Source organism: Sphaeramia orbicularis, chromosome 10, assembly GCF_902148855.1.
Source record: "Sphaeramia orbicularis chromosome 10, fSphaOr1.1, whole genome shotgun sequence".
NCBI lineage: Eukaryota > Metazoa > Chordata > Actinopteri > Kurtiformes > Apogonidae > Sphaeramia > Sphaeramia orbicularis.
In genome coordinates this window covers 18,262,026-18,285,435 of record NC_043966.1, presented here as the reverse complement: position 1 = coordinate 18,285,435, position 23,410 = coordinate 18,262,026, and the positions used below count along the sequence as shown (strand labels likewise).

At 35.9% G+C, this 23,410-nt stretch overlaps 1 protein-coding gene across 2 annotated transcripts in view; it reads left to right on the top strand.

Annotated features, from left to right (window-relative positions):
- The window catches only part of pcdh12 (protocadherin 12), a 37,248-nt gene extending 26,181 nt beyond the window's left edge, over window positions 1-11,067 (top strand). For both annotated transcript variants that reach the window (XM_030146428.1, XM_030146427.1), the window contains exons 4-5: window positions 9,272-9,439; window positions 10,162-11,067. In XM_030146428.1, the coding sequence (XP_030002288.1) occupies window positions 9,272-9,439; window positions 10,162-10,418 (425 nt within the window). In that variant the 3' untranslated portion in view covers window positions 10,419-11,067. The remainder of the gene's footprint in view (window positions 1-9,271; window positions 9,440-10,161) is intronic.
- The last annotated feature ends 12,343 nt before the right edge of the window (window positions 11,068-23,410 follow it).

Below are 23,410 nucleotides of genomic sequence, written 5' to 3'. Positions count from 1 at the left end.
ACCGCTAAATCCAAAAATGACATCTGTTTTTCTCAATCAGGTCAGGTTTTTTTGCTAATTTGATTTTGAAAAATTTGATCTTCTCACAGTCTGCGCCCAAACTTTATCTTGGTCACCAAGTTTAATACCAAAATAAGATTGGTAAGCACACTTTATGAAACTTATGACTTGATTCCTGTTAGGTGCAATGGTGTATTCACCGCAGATGTAGCAGAATACGTCAGGCTTATTTTTGCAAGATCTTCTAGTCGAAGCCATTTCATTCACCTGTAATATTAAAAAGAACATTAATCATAAATTGGCAAACGTAGAATCTTCAGAACTCGTTTATTGCAAGAAATATGAAAGAATTTTGTATCATATGATGTGAAAATGCCCATAAATGTAAGCAAAAATGTTAAAAAGCCATTATGTAGCATAGTTCAGAAAGTTGACCTGACTGAGCAAAATTAATGTGATTTTTGGATTCAGCACACCAAAATTATCCTAAATCAGCTCAAAAAACTTAAACAATAAATTTGTTGTTGACCAGTGTAATATTTGAATTTGGGCCCAGTAGTTTTTGTTTTGGGGCTCTTTTTTTTCTAAATCATTTAGAGCTGCAACCGATTAATCGACTCAAAGTGATCCAAAAAAATCATTCAACCACAATTCTCCTAAATCAAAGCTTTGTTTCCTTCATTTCTCTGCTGTTAAACACTGGTTCCACTGTTGTGTTTCACATGGACACTTATTGTGTGACGCACAAAGAAGCTTCAATTCAGGAAAACTGCAATGGAATACTTCCCTTCAATCAATTCGAGTCGATTAATCGAATCGGGAATTTTTGCATTCGCGTCAAGCACCTAATCGATTAATCGGTTGCAGCTCTGACATCATTCCAGCTGCTTTTTCCCCACCTGGTTGAACTCCATTAAGCAGTTACACGGTCAGAACTCAGGAAAAACACAGTAAAAAAGAAAGGAAAATTACCACAACACTAGAAATAACAGTAAAAACTAACAAACAAACACAAGACACACACAAGGAAAATGTTTTTGGAAAGAGCAAGGCCCATTCTATCAGCATGTTTTGAAATTTTACTTATTGAGCAAATGATTTAATTTTTATGAATATTTAAAATCAATCATCCATTCAGAGCGCTCACCACAGACACATTAGGGGTTAAAGGGTTAACATGAGGCTGTGAACCACTGACCATTTTAATCCATTGAAAACACACTCTTGCTTTTCTGATGAAGCTGGGATTGTTTGGCCTTGAACAGCTTCAGCTTTGAACACAAGAGCTCGAGACTATAAATACCCTAGTGTGTACTTCTATACTGTATATTTCAATAGGTTTAACATTGTTTGTATTATTGTGTTTTGATGTGGTTCATGTTCTCTGGTCTATAGATGTGGCTGCCAGATCAAACCTAACGTTCTGGAGGGGGAAAAAGTCAAAAGCCTCTGTTGGTTTTGTGTCACTCTCTATTTGTCTGTGGGCTGAGGATGTCACTGAACACATCGACACCCCCACCCCCCACCCCTCATTCAGCATTTTTTAGAATCCTCTAGACTAGAGTGTCGATTTGGGCTCAGAGCTGGGGGTGAAATTACACTTCAAATAATATTGGCTTAAGATTTAAAGTGTTATGAAGTCCTATATTACAGAAGGCAAGAAAGAGAAGGGGGTTTAACTCTGGGGGAGGTCCGCACCATATTTGGTGTGTATGGGTGAGTGTGTATTGTGAGTTAATGCTTCACATCTGGTTGTGGTTAGATGAAGGCGACCGCAGCTCTTTAGTAGCTAATCAGTCTGAGCTGAGAGACAAAGAATGTTGCACTTCTTAAACTAATCCTTTTTAAAATAGAAAATGGGTGCGTGATTATGAACATAGGATTCATCTGGGATTTGTTTATTTGTTTTAGTCACGGTTCATTAATCTATATCAAATGATGAATTTCCAACTGTCTCTTGGCCAGATGTTAAAATACTTAAGACAACAGAAAACATCTTCAATGCTCATACAGGAGAAAGAGGAGGAAAAAAATCCATGTTCAAAAGTCTATATGCAAAAGAATTTTGGGAAAAATGGCACGTTTACATAAACTGTGAGACAAACTTGTAAACCTTTAAGAGTAAAAACTGTGTTGTTTTTTTAAGCAATGTGATCTTTGTAATCCTTTGACCTCATGACCCATTTGTTTTGTTTTTTGTTTTTGAATCTGTAAAAAAAAAAACAACCAAAACTTTCATAAATAAAGAGGTTTTTTTTTTTAAAAAAAGTCCATATGCAAGGTAAACAACTGATATTAGACAATATTGAACAGTTAACAGACAAAACAGCAGGAAACAGGAATTGAAGAAATAGTCATACACTGATGTAGCCTACGTTTTTGTTTTTGTTTTTTTTTTAAGATTCAGTTAAACTAAGTGGTGTTCTGAGCAAATGTAGTAACTAGATTTTAATATTACTTGCAGTGGCATAGTGTATTCAATTAAAAACATTCCTTATTGTAGTGGATGTGCAAATGTAGAAAAAGTTTTATACATGACAAGCATTCTGAAATTCAATAAGATATTCATAAGTGAGGAAAGCAGAAGTAATATGTTCCATCAATGACAGTCTTTTGTCGTATTATTCATGACATTAGAGCCTGTTTGTGTATAGATTGTACTGTTAACCCTTGTATGGTGTTTGAGTCTGTGGGACCCGTTTTCATTTTTTATTAAAAGACAAAACGATGAGTAATTATGTTTTTATGAATTTTTTCCTCTCATATCTTGATGATATTACATTTCATTAAAAAAAATTAACTAGAAATAAGTAGCACTTTAATTCATAAATGTGATCTAGCAAAGGCAAAAGGCAAATATTAAACATAGATGCTTTTTATGTTGCTTATAATTGGAAAAAGTAAACATCTGTTGAGTATTTGAACATAAAATTGTTTGATTATGTTGGATTAAAAACCCACAAATGCAGCTGGTCCACCACACCCACAAACACTGGCTGAATTACAAAAATCTGAACACCACACAAGGGTTAAACGGTTAAACAGTGTTAAACAGTTTTGTATTAGAAGTACAAAAGCCTCAGCAGCTTCATGTCAGGGGCTTAAAATGAATCGAAATAGTAAAATGAATACATCCACAACATTTCCAAGGACAATAATCTTCACAGGCACATTGTAGACTATTCTGGCCATGCACGTTTAGTATCACTGAGAACGGAGAGAATTGTCACTTTTTTTTTTTCAAAGGTCTTTTTATTAATAACAGAACATAAATAAGACATTCACTATACAGGAAGGAGATTTTTGATTTTCTAAACAACATCCACCCATGACACAACACAATAACCTTACCCAGACATGAACAGATACAAACAACCACTGAAAAAATTTATGAAAAGACAGAATGAAAATTATAAAAAAAACATTAACAACCATGTTTAAACAGCATTAATATGTGCAGTATAAAAGAACAATAAAAAAGACAATAGAAAAAAGAGCAAGGGAAAAGAAAAGAAATAATATAAACAATAATAATAATTAATACATTAAAATGTATTTGTTTACTTTAAAAAAACCAAAAAAAAGAGCGGGGGGTTCTCGAAGATTGTTGTTGTGGGTTTCTCATAAAATACCAAGAAGGGGTGCCATATTTTGTCAAATTTAGTCTCTGATCCCCAAATAGCATATCTGATCTTCTCTAGACTCATGCAGAGAGAATTGTCACTTTTGGTTGATTTTTGTTTTGTTTTTTTTCATTTTTTCTTATCTCACCTTTGTAAAATAATCTCTAATGTAAATGAACTGAGTCCAACAGCATGCTGAGATGATCTACAGTCGTGGAAAAAAATAATTAGACCATCAAAAGTCATCAAAAACAAGGGTTATACAATCAAGTACTAACTCCTGTGTGTGTCATGTGACTAAAACAGACAGAAAAGAAAACACCAAATGCCTAAAAGCACTGTTTTTGTCAGTACAATACCATAGCTATTGATGTAAGAACTGAAGTGATTTTGGTTATTATCAAGAAAAAACCATGGAAAATGTCTAGATATCAGCTCTGGAATTAAACTCTTATGAGTTATTTTTGTTGTTATCATTATAGTTGTCCAAACAAATGTACCTTTAGATCAGGCATGTCCAAAGTCCGGCCCGGGGGCCAATCACGGCCCGCGGTCAGATTTTATACGGCCCACAGCTTGGGTTTTAGAATGTATTATTTATGGCCCGCTTGGACCGTTGAACAGAGTACATGAATCATAAAAGGTTCCAAATGCAGTTTCTCCTTTCACCTCTCGGTGGCAGCACCACTCTTACTCTATCTGGCTCTGTGACTTTGCCGTGAACCCTTTTTGCTAATTTCTAACCATGGCGCCTGTAAATAAAAAAACGAAAGTTGACAGTGAGGGCCACCACTTCCAGGAGAGATGGGAATTACATTTTTTTTCACTGAAAATCAAGGCGATTGTGTTCGCCCAATTTGTCAAGAGACTGTTGCCTTGTTTAAGGAATTCAATGTAAAGAGACACTAGCAGACAAAACATGCTAACGCATACGACAAGCTAGCAGGGAGTGAGAGTTCCGAAAAAATGAAGCAAATTCAAGCTGCTTTAAACTCAACAGTGACTCTTCATTTGAACCTCTGAGTTCAGTGAATTCACCACCAAGGCAGGCTACCAAGTTGCCAGGTTAGTTGCCTCTAACTGCTGGTGTTATGTACTTGTAGATGTGACACAAAATATTACTTTCTGAATGATTTTGTGAAAGACAATAGTAAGAGTCATATGTTTTCATCTTAAATGTTAACAGACTTTGCATTACTGAGTAATATATGAGTAATGATTACTCATATAAGTCATGTTTAAAATGAATGTGGGGTTAAGATTTTTATCAGCTTGGACGTTTAAGATACTCCACACAGTTTGTTCTATGTTATGTGACTCCAGATGTGAAAGGAAGGCAGAAATGTATTTTTTTTTTTTTTTTTTAAATTTGTTCACACCTGAGTGGCTTAGATTTGGTTATATTGCCATTTAAAAAAATGATATTGTGACAATGAAAATAAAATTGTTGTAGAACAGCGCATTTATATGTAATTTTTACTGTTTAAAAAATTTCCAAAGGGACCACTGGCCCCTGGCAATGTCCACATTATCAGATCTGGCCCTCTTTAAAAAAAGTTTGGACACCCCTGCTTTAGATGTACCAGGCATTAAAATGAACAAGAAACTGAAGAAAACAAGGGTGGTCTAATAATTTTTTCCATGACCGTATCATGTTTTTTGAATTAAATTAGATCAGATGAGACATAAATAGTTTGGAGGGGATATCAAGCTGCTGTGTGATCTGATAAGAAGATAAAACCAGGAAGAATAGGACGTAAACAGGATGGAAAGAGGATAAGACCAGAAAAATATGCACGCATTTATTTGTTTATTTGTTTTTTTACATTTTTGTTCAGTGGTCAACATGATACACTGAGAGATGAAATGAGACATATAATCATCCAGGATATGTTTGTTTGCGACTCAGAGACTGGGTTTGTGTGTTTTCACTCAGACACACCCGGCGTTTACGCCTCTCAAAGTGACTGGAGCTTCAGACTGGAGGCCAGACAGGTTTTTTTATGGCGATGTGGACGTGATGTTTAGTGGCTGACTGGATGCTCGAAGTGCACAGGACGCCATGGATAGCAGGAAGAGCTTGTTGACAGCAGCCAGATAAAACCACCGAGTCATTTCCTCCACCAGGACAGGAAAAGTCTGCAAATGTTGGTCCTTTTTCCCCAGAGGGAGGAATACAAATACTGAAGAAGACTGTGATTTTTGGGCCTTAGACAACGAGGGGGATTTTCTTAACGCGATTCAAATGGGAGGTCTGTGTTATTTTAAATAGATGAAACAATACACACCCAGTTGGATTAACGGTTTATCCATTCTTCAGGTGGCGTCAGTAATGAAGAGCTTCCTGAGGGTGGCAGTAGAGGAAAGAATGAGATCAGCCATGTCAAAAGGGTTACTTTGGAAAAATACAGATCATAGTAAAATGATAATACATGCAGTCTTAATATACCTGATACATGCCTGGAGGAGAACAAAAATGAACAGCTGATACTTACTAAAAAATAAAAATACATGAATTTAAAAAAAAAAAAAAAAAAGGAGGTATCAACCCATAAAAACCCAAACCTCCACCGGCGACCAAAACCATCTACTGATCTAAAATGTTTAATAACTTCTGATCCGCTAATCCTGTCAATACATGTAAATAATTGGTGTAAGATGCAGTTTGTCATCTTTTCATGGTCATCAGATATGACCCATTTGGACGTACAGAGGCTCTGTAGTTACCATGGAAACACCGTCATCTTCTACAACATTGATTCACCAGTAAAACCCATGGAGTTGGATCAATGACAGTGGATGGACACACTTGTTTTTATGTTCTGTTATCGACATATTTGGCTGGAAAAGTCACTTTTTCTTGAGTTTTCTCTGTTTTTGTCAGAATAACCCTCAACTTTAATCTGAGCTTTTATGAACATCTACACCATCAGTAAATAAAATGTAAGAAAATACCTGATTTACATTGAAAACCCGCAAAATACAGAGAATAAGTATTATAATACATAGGGATAAAATATTTAAGAAAGGTTAAATATAGAGGAAAAAAAGGGAATTACCAAAAAAGTAGCACTGGGTCTTTAGGGGTTAATTACAAAGTTCATGGAAAATGTTTGTTTTTGATTTGTACAACTGCTTTATCAACATAAGTCACCCACCAATATCTATTCCTCCAGCCCTTATCTTTAATTATTCATTAAAAAAAAAAAAAAAAAAAAAAAAAACACTATTGCCAATGAAGTTGTAATGACATATTTTTTTTTTACGTCTTCTCATGATGCATTTATTCTTGATAGATAAAGTGTAACTTGGACCATATGTCATCATTACACCTGGTCAAAGGTGATTATTGATGTGTAAAAATTGGAATAAACAGAGGAATGTGTCTGAAAACAAAATTATTCCAACTTTATGGACAACATTTACATTTTACTTGTATGTGAATGCCCAATGTACAACAGCACATTGTAATGAAGGAGTGATTTACATTTAATTAAAGTATAGTGGAGATGCTAGTTCAGGTACATTCATACTTGTAGAGTCATTCAAGTAGTTAAATTACCTTTTCAATAGTTTTATATAATATACTGTTGAAATTACATAGGATAGTGGGTAATACCAGTGTATAAGCAAAATGCCTGTGAAACAAATTTGAGACACTAATAAAGAAAAATGATGTCAAAAGTGCAGGTTGACTGTATTAACCCTTTCATGCACACTGGTCATTACAGTGGACAGTTATTCTACAGCTGTTCTCTTTTATATTCATGGATTTTGTTGTTTTAATTCCATATCAGCCGACACAGTGGACACTCATGCATCATCCCATAATACACTGACATTCATACCGTTACTGTAACCTGATCTGCACTAACATATTTGAGTGTAAATCAATTGTTTGTTATTGTTATTAGACTGTAATTAACTTTTTTTTTTTTTGCATATTGTCTTCATTAGAGTATGAGAAAATGTGAGAAAACATCAGATTAGCTGCTTTAAAAATGTTTTTATTTCATAGTTTTCACACAGTATATCAGTAAATATGTTTCTTTGCTTCAAAAATTAAATGCATGGTGTCCGGCTGAGTGGAAATTTTTACAACTCCATGAAAAATACGTTCATAAAAAAAAAAAAAAAAAAAAAAAAAAATTCAGTCACTTTTTTTTAATGCCTAGAGGAATAAAAATACTCAGGAAAAAAAAAATCTTGATTAAGGCTTTCATAATTCATCCATGAAAGGGTTAATGGGTCAAAATGTGAAAATCTATGAATTATTGGGAGAATGAGTTTTACTTAAAAGGAATGTTTGTCTTTGAGCTGCAGGTTCTACTTCAAAACATAGATACAGTCCATTCACTTTTCAGAGTCCTTCTAGTGTAAGATTTCTAGAAAAGTATAGAAGCCTATGTACAGTATATTTGTGATATCACTTCTATCATCATGCAGTGTAAGTAAAGTACATCAGATTCAGCACATTTTGTCTGTAAAGCAGATAAGTTCCATGACATTTCAGTGTAATTGTTTGAATAGTAACTATAACTGAATAATCCTCGACTCTCAGATGAGACAAAACTAGTTTTACACCAGTCTGATGGTCTAAAAACTACAAGTTAATTGTTTTTGTCTTTACGGTTTTAGCTGTAGGCAGATAATACCAAATCCAGGTTTGTTTACTTGAAGTGCTGACCTCATGAAAAACCCAGATGGGGTCATTAGCTTTAAAACAGGCTCAGGTCTCAGGGGTTAGTTCTGGAAACAGGACTGGGAAAAAGATCATGGCTTCAGTTTTTAATGTGAACTTGTCATTAGGGGTCTTTTATGTGTTGGTGCTTACATATTAGCCGCTGTTTGACTAGTGGAGTACAAAATTCAGGTTAAAATTCCCGGCAGTTTCTCAGGAAGATCTAGGCACAGTCGGAGAAAAAAAATTATTATAGACCATCCTTGTTTTCTTCAATTTCTTGTTCATTTTCATGCCTGGTACAACTAAAGGTACATTTGTTTGGACAAATATAATGATAACAACAAAAATAGCTCATAATAGTTTAATTTCCGAGCTGATATCTATCCATTTTCCATGTTTTCTTGATAATAACTAAAATCACTTCAGTTCTTACATCAATATCTATGGCATTGTACGGACAAAAACAGTGCTTTTAGGTATTCCATGTTTTCTTTTCTGTCTGTTTTAGTCACATGACACATACAGGAGTTAATACTTGATTGCATAACAATTTTTTTTGATGACTTTTGATGGTCTAATAATTTTTTCCATGACTGTATTTTACTTTTTGATTGATGGTTTACCTGTACACATGTGGTTACCTTTAGCATACAATTCAAGTAAATGTTTTCACTGGTATGTGAACTTTTTATGTTTATTCAGTCACCATCCATAATACAGAAAATACAAACAATGAGGCTAATTTTAAGTCAACCAAATATGAATTATATTGGGACTGAATGGGCTTAGGCAGAAGCTAAATGCTTATATACACCTCGTCTATATTCTGTTCACATTCTGTCTACATTTTGTATTAAATTTGTTACAATTTTGTATCACATGCACATTGTTATTTGGATATTTTTTCCAAAAGAGTAGCTCTAGAGGCTTCTGGTAAAAACAATCTGGTTTTATGTCTGTGCAGATGAAGTCTTCTCAGAGGTCAACGACCCCTCCTGGATGGCCAGACTCTCCCTCCCTCTCTCTGGTGATTACCACGACAACATTTTTGTCCCCAATGGGCCTCCATCCACTGACACTGACCTGCTGCCACGGGATGCCCTGGATTCTACATCATCCTTCTCCACCTTTGGTAAATCAAAAAGCAAACTGAATAAACACAAACCACTGCATGCACTGAAATGCTGACATCAAGCTTTTTCAGAAAAGTTACTAAAAACCTTTTGATTTAAATCTCAGTGTTTTCATGACAAATTTCTCATCTGTCAAATAATGATTTTGAAGATTTTTTTTGTCAGGAATGTTGGTAATGCAGTATAAATATAGACATTTGAATGGAATACTGATTCACTGCAAAAGAACAAACTTTAACCCGGAGTGAATTTGTTTTTGAAGACGCTAGAAACATGATACTGGTGTTAAAACAGGGATATTATAGTTTGTACAGTTGTCAATTTCTGTCTTCAAATGTAGAAAAGAGAAACAGGGACACATCATCATCCAGTTCAATTTAATTTCACTTCAATTTAATTACAGTTCAGTTCCTTTCCTTTCAAATCAGTTAATTTCCATTTAGTTAATTTAATTTCTATTCAATTCAATTCAATTCAGTTCAGTTCAATTCAGTTCCTTTTCTTTCTTTCCTGCTTTCATTTACTTTCATTTTCTTTCTTTTCCTTTCTTTCCTTTCCTTTTCTTTTCTTTTCTTTCAAATTAGTTCATTTCTATCCAGTTCATTTCTATTCAGTTCCTTTCCTTTCCTTTCCTTTCCTTTCCTTTCCTTTCCTTTCCTTTCCATCATAATAATAAAATAAATACAGTTCACTCTAACTCTTTGTTTTCTCCTCTTCTTAGGTAAGGTTCCAGAGAAGGACGGCCCACTGGGCGGTGCCCTGCTCTCTGAGGTCAGCACCCTGTTTGAGATGCTCATGACACAGAAGGCTGACGCTCACCCCGGTCCGCGACCTGACGTTTTGTACCGACTCTCTGCGGCGTACCGGCGCTCGCTGGGCCTGGACGGCACAACCACAGCTTCTGCAGCCAATGCACCAAGGAACTCTGGGAACGAGAAGAGAACAGGCCTGGCTCCGCCTTCAGGACTTTACCAATAAGTTTAACATCCTTTTTTTGAACACTGGAAAGACTGAATGATGCAGCTCAGATGAAGGCACGACACAAACGATTGTGTCTGTTATGAGGAGCATGTTGGGATTGCAGAGGCATTAAGTGATGAAATATGACTTCAGTGACTGCAAATGTAAATAATGACACTATATAGTGAAGAAAAAAATCTGAACTGCAGCATGAATGATGACTAACAACACTAATGTTCAAAAGGAGCATTCCCAGCCAGTCACCAGAGAAGACACTGCCCTGTAGGTTTCTGCAAATGGTGTAAACCACATGTAATCTCAACGTCATATGTCTTTGAAGGACCATTTGCCGATCCTCTACATCCAAGAGGTCGATGTGATGGATCGTCTTTATCACATATTTGCATATTTTTACTGCAGCCTGAGTATTTGTCTAGAGTCTCCTGTGTCTAAACAATAACATGACAAACATTAACTAAAAAGATTTCAATACAATATCTGTGAATAATGGTTAAAAAGTGCAGGTAAAACACTAAAATACTGTTATACATGTATCTGGAAATGTCTTTGTTTAACAACACTGCAAAAATCAAAATCTTACCAAGTGTATTTTTCTCATTTCTAGTCAAAATATCTCATCACACTTAAAATAAGACATAATCACCTAGAGAGTAACTTTTCAGTGAAATATAAGAACTGATTTTTAGACAATAGATCTGGAAAATCTCATATCAAGAAATCTTACCAAGATAATTTTCACTTGTTCCATTGGAGGATTTTTTTGCTTAATTCAATTTTTTGTTTTTTTTTTTTGTTTAATTGAAGCAAAAAAAAAAAAATCTGCCAATGGAACAAGTGAAAATTATCTTAATAATAATAAGATTTTCAAGATCTGTTGTCTAAAAATAAGTTCTTATATCTCACTTACAAGTTACTCTTTAAGTGATTATGTCTTATTTTAAGTGTGATGACATATTTTGACTAGAAATGAGAAAAATACACTTGGTAAGATTTTGATTTTTGCAGTGAAAATGTTTATATCCACCTTTTGCAGGAACATACACCACTAACATTTTATTCTGACGACTGGATTGAACATTCAGGGGGGACTATGAGGTTACATTTTTTGCTTTATTAATATCAGGTTGACCAACCACTGCCATGCTTTTATAGACCATGAGCTGAATTTGCAATGCACACATTGAAGCTGACTAAGATTCAACGACTTAGATCCTATCACTCAGGAATCAGGATTTTTCTCATTTACTTGCAGTTTGTTGTGGCATGTGTGAAAGTAACTCCACCAGAGGCTCAGTGTGTAAATTGCATGTTAAACAAATACACATAAAGCTGGGCACACACCTGAAGATGGGTTAAATGAAAACACAACCGTGTTGGCCCCTGAACTAAAATGAGTTTGACACTCCTGATGTATAGAAACACTTTGATGATGACAAATCCTGTTAAAATGGTGCTACTTGTTACGTTTTACTCTCAATATACGTCATTAAAACATCAGACACTGCAATTTCAGTTGAGGATCCAGGAGAGAACTATAAAAAGTAACAAACAATAGAACAAAAATGCATAACATCCTGACATTAAAATAAAGTGAAACTCAAAGAGGCAGACATATTTCTAGTCTGGAAACACTTAAGATTGAAAGAAAGTGACTTTCATGAAGGTAAGCAGGAAGTGAAGGAAGGAACAGAAAAATGTACTGATTTATTTAAGTCTGAAGGTTAAAATGTGCCTTGCTTTTTTGGTATGTCATCTGAAATCACTGCAAGTCAGAAAGTGTTACTATTGTTTGGATGAATGAACAATCTGTGAGGATGTTGTAAACTTTTTTCAAATTTTTTTTGGGTGGCAGAAAGCAAGCCAAGGAACCAGAGGAAATGTTGCTTTGTCTTTTTGTTTTTCCCTCAAGACTCAACAAAAACACAGAATGAAAGCAGGGAAGAAAAGATGTTTATTGACACTGGAGCACTTCCCCTGTTCAGTGCAGCCTCTGGAATATAACAGCTCCAAATAATAATAATGATTTAAAAAAACAAACAAAAAAACACTAAATATACTTTTTGGGATGAAAAACAGAAACAGAATCTCTCCTTTGTGTGTGTGTGTGTGTGTGGTTTTTTTTTTATTGTGTTTTTGTAAAGCAAGTGAAAAGCACTTTGTACATATTCTTTTGTAAAACATTTTGTATCAGTTTTTTTTTTTTTTTTAATAAACAGTGCCTTATATTTTACGTGTGTGATGAATGTTTAAGTACTTATAACTTAAAAACAAAAGTTAACCTTGCTCTTGTGTTAGCTTTCTGTTACTATCTCTTAAGTAAATGGGTTGGTTCTGGCCCATGTCTTAAATCAGCTGTAAAATACACTAAAAACAATATCATCCAATTTGTTTCTCATCTCTTGGTTACATTGTTAGGATTCCTTAGCCATGAAAATATTAGTTTTAATTTTTTTGGTGTGAGCCTCTGGGCCTTTTTTTTTGACATTATACCCCTCGATGTCCACTTTGCAAGTCACCACCTCTATACTGAACTGACCTCACCTGTGTGGACATGCCTGTCTGCTTGTTTTCTTTTTGTGCAGGTATACTGGAGAACAGGACAGAATGAGAATCCCCATAAGCTCACATGATTGTTAGAGGAGCTGGCTATCAGTGTGTTGGCTGACAGTGCACTTAGGATTTTAGTTTTGCCTCTAATTAATGCTTTATAATCTTATTTTTAGAACTGGGTTGAAACTGACCCCAACAACACAAAGGTCATAATTTTAACCAGAACATTTCACAATTTAGTGGAAAAATTTTGTTTTTTTTTCTGTATTATTTTGTTGAAATAGAGGTTCCTGACGGACTCAAAAAGTCTTGATGTAATACACAAAGTTTACGTGGTTCATCCAAATCCTTCCATAACTTTTTGAGTTATGTTGCTAACAGACAGACAACACCCCCCCCCCCCCAATCACCACCAAAATTGAATCATTTGTTCCTTGTGCCAGTATCAACATTTCCTGAAAATGTCATCGAAATCTGTCCTTAACTTTTTGAGTTATCTTGCTAACAGACAGACAAACAAAAAATCCGCCCCCCCCCCCCCGATCAACACCAAAATTTTATCATTTGTTCCTTGTGCAAGTATCAACATTTCCTGAAAATTTCATCCAAATCCGTCTAAAACGTTTCGAGTTATCTTGAGTTATATGTAATGGATTTCAGACTGTCTAAAACCATTTTTGAAGGGGGGGTCATCACCGACCACCAGAGCGGTAAAACGTAAGGGGGTGGGTGGGGTGGGTAGGGGGAATTAGATTTTGGTCGAATGTTTTTAATTTGCTTAAAAACACTTCTAAATAACCCAAAAAGCATCAATTAGTCCCATAAGATGAGATATGCCTTTATTTGTCCTACCAGGGGAAATTCAAGGTTTACAGCAGCAAAGTTACAAGAGCACACAAGAGCAAAAAAAGTGCAATATCAAGATAGACACAAAACAAGAACGCTATATACACTATTTACAGCTGAGCACATGCTGATCATGTCACAGGTTTATTGCACAGTTTATTAAATTGTTTATTGTATGGTTATTGCACAGAATTTTTGGAGCAGTTGTTACTGTGGAGCCTAACAGCTGCAGGAAGGAAAGACCTGCGATACCTCTCCTTCACACACTTTGGGTGTATTATTCAGTCACTGATGGAGCTCCTTAGTGCAGTGAGTGTGTGTTGGAGGGGGTGGGAGTCTTTGTCCATCATGGAGGACAGCTTGGCTGTCGACCTCCTCTCCCCCACCTCCTCCACCTGCTCCAGAGGACATCCCAGGACAGAGCTGGCCTTCTGAATCAGTTTGTCCAGCCTCTTCCTGTCAACTGCTGTGATGCTGCTCCCCCAGCAGACCACACCATAGAAAATTGCAGAGGCCACAACTGAGCTGTAGAAGGTCTTCAGGAGTGCCCCCCGCACCCCAAAGGACCTGAGCCTCCTGAGCAGATAGTCTGCTCTGACCTTTTTTGTGAAGTGCATTGGTATTATCAGTCCAGTCCAGTTTATTGTTCTGATGAACATCCAGGGACTTATAAGATGTCCCTTCCCTGGAAGTTCACTGGTGATGTGGGGGTGTGGGGGTGCTGATGAAAGTCCACAACCAGCTCCTTGGTCTTACTGGCATTGATCAGGAGGTGGTTTCGCTGGCACCACACATAATACACATGTGAGGTATTTCAGAGTGTTTAAAACCATTTTGAGGGGTGGTCATCACGGACCACCACCGCCATAAACAGTAAAAGGGTGTGTGTGTGTGTGTGGGGTCTGGGAAAAACAATTACGTTTTATCGTGGCGGTGGTCTGTGATGACCACCCCTCAAAAATGGTTTTAAATAGTCTGAAATACCTCACATATGACTAACTTAAAGTGGCCTAATCTTCTTTTAACACATCACGGAAAAGAAAGGGAAAAAAATACAGTAAATAAATAAATAAAAACAATAATAATAATAATAATAAGAATAAGAATAATAATAAGATTAAGAATATAAACATTATGTTGTTGTCTGAGAGTTTGTGTATTAATGTCATTCTTTTAGTGAATGTTACCCCATGGTTCCAGTCTGCTGCTGTGTTGTGCTCTGTCCTGTGGTGGGCTCAGTGTGGGGGTGTGGCTGTACTTCAGTGCCTCCTGTGCTTCGGTAAATGGAAGAACTGCTCATATGGGATGCCGGCGGTGCCAGTAAGTTGTGTTTTCACCGTGCTGAAGGCTGCTCGCTGTCGGCCGGCCTCGGGGCTCATGTGGGGTCAGATGTGAACTGGTGGTCCACTGTAGAACAGTCGGCCCTTATCCCGAGACAACTTCAAAATGTTTTCTTTATCCGAGTAGTGACGTAACCGGATAATGATGGCTCGCGGACGCTCACCTGTGCTTGGCTTCCGGACTGGGCTCAGGTCAATAACATGGTGAGTTCAAATGTTCCTTCAACTACAAACATGGCGGTGAAACGCGTGGAGTTGTTGACCTTAGCGACTTCGGTGATGCCTATTATCCGAATGTTTTGTCTGCGGCTTCTGTTTTCCAGGTCTGTGCATTTTTCTTGTCATTTTTTGTGATCTTTTGTTCGAAAATCGTCGTGTTTCTGTGGTATTGTGAACCTGTCTGAACTATCACTGAGGGCTTCCGCCATTTCCTTCAGCTAGTCTCCAAGGGTCTTGCTATCTGCCTTTAGGCCCTTTCCCACCAAAAGGCCCAGGAACTTATTTACCAGGAACTTTTTGGGGTAAAAAAGTTCCTGGTAACTGCGTTTCCACCACACCCGAAAGTTCAGGGTAATTTATTCAAATCAGGTTGATGATGTATGAGGGAGCAGTAAAAAAAAAAACAAAAAACTGTAGTCCAGTTCATGGACATTCACAAACTAACCTCTAGTTCAGCCGTTCTCATTCTTTTTCTGTCACGCCCCCCCCCCCCTTTGGAGGACGAAAAATCTCCAGCGCCCCCCAGCCCCAGCAACATTGTAATGGTGGTGCAATTATAACTTTTATTAAAAGAAACGTCAATATTGTAACAATACTTTTTGCTTTTCCTCAAATAATTTGTTGTTCAAATTAAAAATGACTTAGATTTTTGCTTGAACAATACAAATAAACTCAACAAGACTACTCTGAGACAATTCATTCATTATCTGAACCTGCTTTATCCTCACTAGGGTCATCGGGGTCGCTTGGAGCCTATCCCAGCTAACCTATTTTTCCAAATAAAAATTGGAAGTGCACAATTGTCTTATAACTATGACAATTAAGTTACTTTTTTTAGAACAACAAACAAATTTTGGTAATAAAGATGAACATTTAAACAATATCAGTGGCTGCAATGAGCCCGTTTCCATTGCACATTTCAGAACATTTAAGTGCAAAGTGTTCAAACTGTGCAAAAACGGAAACATTCCACATGTGTCTTTTCCAGTCCAGTCCTTGTCCATTGTCCAAACCTAAACTCTTTGTCTAGTCTAGTGACAGATCACCATGGCAGTAGATTTGTTTGTTGTACGTCCCTAAAATGAGTCCAGGGTGTTCCAACACTAAAATATTAGTTCCACCTGCTACATGTTCTAACCTGAAGGAGAAAAAAAAAACAACCACCCAGGAGAGATCCCATGCCCCCCTGGCACACCTTCGTGCCCCCCCTCCGAGGGGCCCGTCCCACACTTTGAGAAACACTGCTCTAGTTCAGTAAAATGGCACAATACTGTAAGTGGACGGGTTGGGTTTAATATTTTACTGGTTGTTGAATCACTTAATCCATCTGGAATACATTTTAAATAAAGTTAACCATCATTACATATCCTTGATTTGTATTTAAAAATGGTAGAACATGTATTTTCAACTTCTCATTCCTTAAACTAAATCACATCTAACTTTAAGTGTGATGGATGGTTCTGTTTCATTTCTATTGTTTTACAGATATAGTCCAGGTTCAACCCTAAAGTCAGACAGATTTACTTGACTGCATATTACTGATAAAAGTACTTACACTCATATTTTGATGCCTTGTAAATGAACAGACAGTATTAGGTTAGATTTTTTTTTTTAATTAAAAACTGGAACAAAACAAAGGTGCCTTGAGATTAAAAGGGAAATAAACACGTGTGAAAGGTTCAGGCTTTTGGACCAGGGTCTGGTCCAGCTAGTCCCCCTAGGGAAAGGGCCTTTTGTCTCTTCTCATAGAAACATGTCACTGTGTATTCCTTTTTGCATGTTTTCTATTTGTGATTTAATGCCGTTCATCAGGTGTCTCCATAAGGTACAAACTCTGCACTCAGTGCCACAGAAACAGGAGCAAGGTTCTAATAGTTTTGGATTTGTCATTATAGTTTAGTTTTATTTAGTTTTGACTTTTTTTTTTCTCTAATTCAGTTAGTTTTTATTAGTTGTTAGAGCAGGTTTGCTAGTTTTTATTAGTTTTTTTTTTTTTTTTAATTTTTTTCTAAATGCTTAGTTTTAGTTTAGTTTTAGTATAAATTGTAGTTCTGTCATATCTTTTATCTTCTTTGCCGTCGTATTCACATAAATCCCAACATGAGTCTCCACTGTTTAGACCAGAAGACAACTCTGAACCACAAGTGACGAACCGTGAAATGCCCTATGGTGCTGTTAGCTAAAATTGCTAGAGCGAAATAAATCGATTTCGCATCAATCTGACATTAACGAAAACGAAGGGAATTTTATCCATAATTTTTATATGTTTTAGTTAGTTTTTTAAGCACACAATACAGTTTCAGTTAGTTGTCGTTTTTCTATTAATTATAGTTTTTATTTATTTCAGTTAATTAAAATGTTTTTTTTTTTTTCAATTCTAGTTTTCGTCATTTCGCTAGTTTTTGTTAACGATAATAACCGTTAACAGGACTTTCTTCTACTAGCTCAACATTAGCTTCAGCAGCACCGCTTCGTTTCCCAGCAGAGGTGTGCGAATCAATTATGGTTTTCTGTGTGTATTCCTATGGAGAGACATTTGTTTCTTTATTCATCAATCAAAAAGAATGGATTTGCAACCAAAAAAATAATTTTTGAGAGCAAAAGACAGTCAGTGGCAACCAAAAAAAAGAGATCATTTTGTTTATTAATCAGTCCTCTTTCCTTGTGAGTTAAAAAATTTGCTTGAGACAAAAATTTTGCTTGAAAATCACTCCTCTGTTTGCAACTTTAAAAGTTTTGCTTGCGAATTTAACTGCACTCAATGGGCGGGGCCTACACTGATGGATGAGAGAAGAGTTTCTATTGGTGGGTTTGACCTGGCTCCATCGCCGGCTCCAGTTATGCGTTAAACCCACTTCTCTGTTGTATTATGTTACTGGGAGGTCAGTTCATAGTCTATTACTTGGTGAAATTGAGTTGTATCTCGCAAATAATGGATTACACTAAATAGCGTTGGCTACAGCCTGTACATTCATAGCCTGAGCAGAGTACGGAATGAGTGAGTTACAGAGAGGAGTTTACAACACAGGGCTGAGATTTAAACATTAATGTGGACCAGTACCTGTAGTACCATAACGTCACAGTTCCTACTATACCAGAAAACATACCCGGAGCAACTGAATGATGCTTTTTTTTTCTTGCTGTTACGCTATTTAGTGTAATCCATTACTTATGAGATGCATTTCAATTTGAAAGAGTGATAGACTATCAACTTACCTCCCAGTAACATAACACAACAGAGACGTGGGTTGTAATGTAGGCTATAATATATCCAAGTCAAGTGTTCTATTGTATCTGAGCAATATGTCAGGCAATGTTGTATTAAAAGAGGACAGATATTTACTGAAGATTTTGTTAGCAGCCTGTAAGAAAATAATTACAAGAAAATGGTGCAAAGCAGATCCGCCAACACAGCATGACTGGCAAAAAATTGTGAGTGAGATGTATGTAATGGAACTGTTGACCTATAAGATAAGGACTCAAGATGAACAATGTCGAGAAAGTGTGAGAAATGGTATGTTTATACAACGACAGGATACAGACGATCTTATTCATAACACTGGAGCAAGCTGTAGAGACATGGCCATCCACTGTTCTTTTTCTTTTGAGGTTTGTGTTTCTTAATTTTTTTGTCTTCCTTCTGTATGTCCATATCTGCTACATGTTCTTAAAAAAGAAACGATATTGAAAAAGAAAGTGTTAAAAAAAGAGATCATTTATATGCACTGTAAAATGTGTTAATGCTTTAATCTGGTGAAAAGTGTAAACCTCTATTTATAATTGTTTGAATTTAGCCGCAGAGGAGGGCTGACTCAGTGGAACCCTGTTATGGAATGAGATGGACACATTTTTTCTCTGTCATTAACTATTGAGATTGGAATTTTGCTTTTAGATGACACTATTTTTAAAGCCTAAAGGGAAAATAAACAAAACAAGTGGTGCCAGGCACAACAAACCCCGCCCCTTGCACATATTGTAGCTTATTTTGGCATCGATCCAGCTGATGTCATCATGTCTATGCATGTGCTGATGTCAGCATATCAATAGCCTCTATATATGTGCCAAGTTTGAAGTAAATTGAAACAAAATTGATTTTTTTAATAGACATTTGACATTTTGGTCATTATAAGTAAATGTGAGAAAAAAAAGATTTTAAAAATTCATAAAAAAAATTTGAAGTTTGACCAACTCTTGTCAAAATGTAACCACATCTATTCTGGGTCACTGGCAATCTATAAACCAAATTTGGTATGAATTCAACTAATAGTTTTGCTGACACAGACATGTGAAATTTCGCCCATTATAAGTAAATGAGTAGGGAAAAAAATATTTTAAAAATTCATAAAAAATTGAAACTTTGACCTACTTTTCCCTAAATGTAATCAGATCTGTTCTGGGTCACTGGCAATCTATAAACCCAATTTGGTGTAAATTAGTTACCAATAGTTTTGCTGCTAGAGTGTTAACAATCAAACAAACAAACAAACTGAACCAAACACACTACCCCTCACCTCCCCTTCAGTTTTGCTGGAGTGACAAAAACTCCAAGAAGTAAATCCAAGTCAAGTCTGTATCCATTGTTGTCTTTGTGCAGAGCTCCCTCTGGTGTAAAACTACTAATACCACAATGTGAAAGTACTCCACTGTAAGTAAGGATTTTACTTCAAAGACTTAAGATGCTCCAGTTCTCAGCAGGTAACTAGAGGTCAAATAGGTGAAACCTGTTGTTGGGATTTTGTTAACAAAATATATTTTATTATTTGTCTGATATTCTAGGATTCATTTACTTTTTGTGTCACATTTTGGATGGATGGATGGACTACACTGTAACTCTCAGCAAAGCTCCTGTTCTGTGCTGCCCTCTGCTGGAAACAATGATAGAGCAGTAAGTTTTCATCAGTTGATATAATTAACAGGCCTAAATCCCCTTTTAAAACTACTGTCATGTCTTTAAAATTCATAAATAATGGATTTCTAAGACTTGAACTCATTGATGACACAGTACTTACCAGAACAGACATTTACCTTAGTAATATAAAACTGAAAAAGGCAGTTGACTGGAACCAAGAATGAATCACCTGAACCTTTTAAGTGTTTCCTCACCTTAACACAGGGTGAACTGTTATCTGAAATTTGGTTCAGTGGATCTTCTGTAATTTGTCACTCAAGGAAAGTGTTAGAGACACAGGGGGAAAACTGCAGTTCAGGGGAAGTCTGACTTCCCCTAAACTGTTGTTCAGAGATTGTGTCTAGATGATAGACACTCATCATTCTCCATATTTGTAGTTTTATCTTTCGAATGTAACACAACCTTGACATTAACATTGTATGATAATATAGATTAAGGGACAGCTCAGCCCACATTTTTGATATGGTAAATGTTGTACGTCAGATTAACACAGATGTACATTGACATATAAACTGGCAGATGTTTTTGTTATACTGTAGTTTCCAATATGAACTGTGCAGAAAAACTGAAGTTCATTTCACAAAACTCTGCAGCAAAAGATCTGATGTCAGACTTTCTAATATTCATGTGGTGGGTAATTCAGTAGAGTAATATGAGATATGATTAAGTCCTATTACTTGAAGTGTTATGATCCTAAGTAAAAAATAAGTTTCAGGTCGACCTCAGATTGTGAGAGATTATACAACATCTAATATTCCAATATCCAGCTTTCAAAGTTTTGTGATAAAATGCTGCTGTTCCAATTAGATAAGTAGATGTAACATAAAAGAACCAAGACTCGAGCCAGTAGAAAAGTTTGCAGAATACAGAGTTTAATTAAGGACATTTAAGAAGGCACTCGGGTAGAAAAAAAACACACTGACATACAACTACAAAACCATTCGTCTACATCAGTAACATCATGTACGATAAAACTTGAACTGTCTCTTAATGTAAAGTATCTGTGGATGGATGGGAGGTTGTCTCATGCTTCACCTCCAAACATTTTGTTCTGGTAAAATTCAGGTTAATAACATCCTTAATTGAATATTTGTACAGGAAAAAAAGTTAGTTTTCGAAGAAGTGCATCATGACACTGAACTGATAACCTTTACAGCATTATGATACACACTTTTACTGCATTTAAGTTCATTTAACCCTGAATAACAGTAACATTTGTGTTTTTATACCCTGTCCTGATAAACTTAAACAACTGAATATTAAATAAAAAGCCTCACAGTTAAAATCTTCTTAATCCAACTGTAAATGGAGAATAAAACAAGTCTCTCCAGGTTCATTTCCTCAGTCATTCTCAGGCTATTTTACATCAAATAACCGTCATAAGGATGGGATTGGACAACAGCACTCTTCATCTGCGTTGTGTTCACTCAATAAAAATAAAACTCATAAATTCCAGTGGGACAGGTTATGGGAATTTTCCCTGAGCTACAGTTCAATAAGCCTTTTCTTTCTTATTGTAAAGCTGATATGTACCAAAGGTGGAGTCGACGCTTTACAAACAAAAAGTGAAGGGCAAGTCTGAACATATCTCAGCAACATTCTTACAATTCACTTTTACAAGATTATTATTGTCAAAAGCGTTGTAAGTATAACGAGTTCATTAAACTGGAAATGCTTATGTCAAATATACATTCATTGTCTGATGCTAAAGGGGTGTTGAAGTTCTATCAAAGAAAAAATAAAGAAATTATGAACATATTCCCTGAAATAAAGCATTGCAAAGTTTTCCTGGCCCTAAGAATAAAAAAACAACAGCTATTCAGTCACACCTAGAATGAACTACATACTGGAACATGTGCTTATCTGTATTTCATGTACAAAAATACTACTGCATAGGAAAATAAATGACAAAAGATAGATAACATTTGTAATATTTGGTTACAGAAAGAGGTACTTTGAGATGATGTGCTTTACTTTACAGTTACAGTCAAGCTCATAAATACAGTCAATATGATGAATACAGAAACATGTAACTGAACCTAAAATAAGCATTTTCTGTCATGAAAGAAAATCTGAACTTGCACTGTTTTTACTTTGATGACAAAAAGAAAACAACCTCAAATTACCCTAAAAATATAAGGGAGTTGCTAATAAAGACTATCAAATGCTTAAGTCTATGTTTCTAGAAAAAAGAACATACTACTTCTAACTACTTTTACTACCAAAGTCAAATTATTTTAATTTTATGCAATTTATTGTGTATAAAATGTGCAGAGATGCTTTTTCTAGATTAAAAAAGGCACTTGTTTTACACACTGGCTTTTAGGATCATGAAGAAGAGTTCCAGGTCAAACTGGCACAATTAACAACACAATTAAGCTCTTTCTGATTCTCTTGGCATCCACTTCAGTTCCCTGCTCCATTAAAATGTCTTTTGATGCTCAGACTTTGCACCCATTCATCATAAAGCTGACAGTCTCCTTTATATTAACAGCCAGCTGGTAGTAAAGCTGTCACTCTTTGTAAACATAGACTATGACTAGCCTATATATGACAGAGTACTAATGCATCCAACAGTTTGTCCATGTTGAAGCTTTAAAACCAGGACAGAATTCAGTGGAAAAAAAAAAAAAGTCTTTAAATGCAGTTGTTTAAATAACCAGCGGGGGAGCTTATGAGCAGCACCTGGAAAACAGTTACAGTGAAAATGTAGACAGATCCCATGGCCTTTCTGTGGAAGTGAGTTAAAAAAATTAAAGCTTAAAGTTACTCTGTTCGGCTGCAACAGCACACAAGTTCACGGCATACAGGTATAAATGAATCTCTAAAGCAGTGTTTTTCAACCTTGGGGTCGGGACCCCCCGTGGGTTCGCCTGGAATTCAAATGGGGTCACCTGAAATTTGTAGTAATTGATAAAAATTAGTTAAATAACTAAATAAAAATTAGATACTAATAAAAAATATATGGTGAACTGACAGAGACAATCCCAATACATAAGACATGACAACCTGAAGCTGAAACTGAAGCACTGTGGGTCTGTTTATCTGTCAAATGTTCATTGTGGTCGGTTTCCTGTTTATCTGTCAAATGTTCATTGTGGTCAGTTTCCTGTTTATCTGTCAAA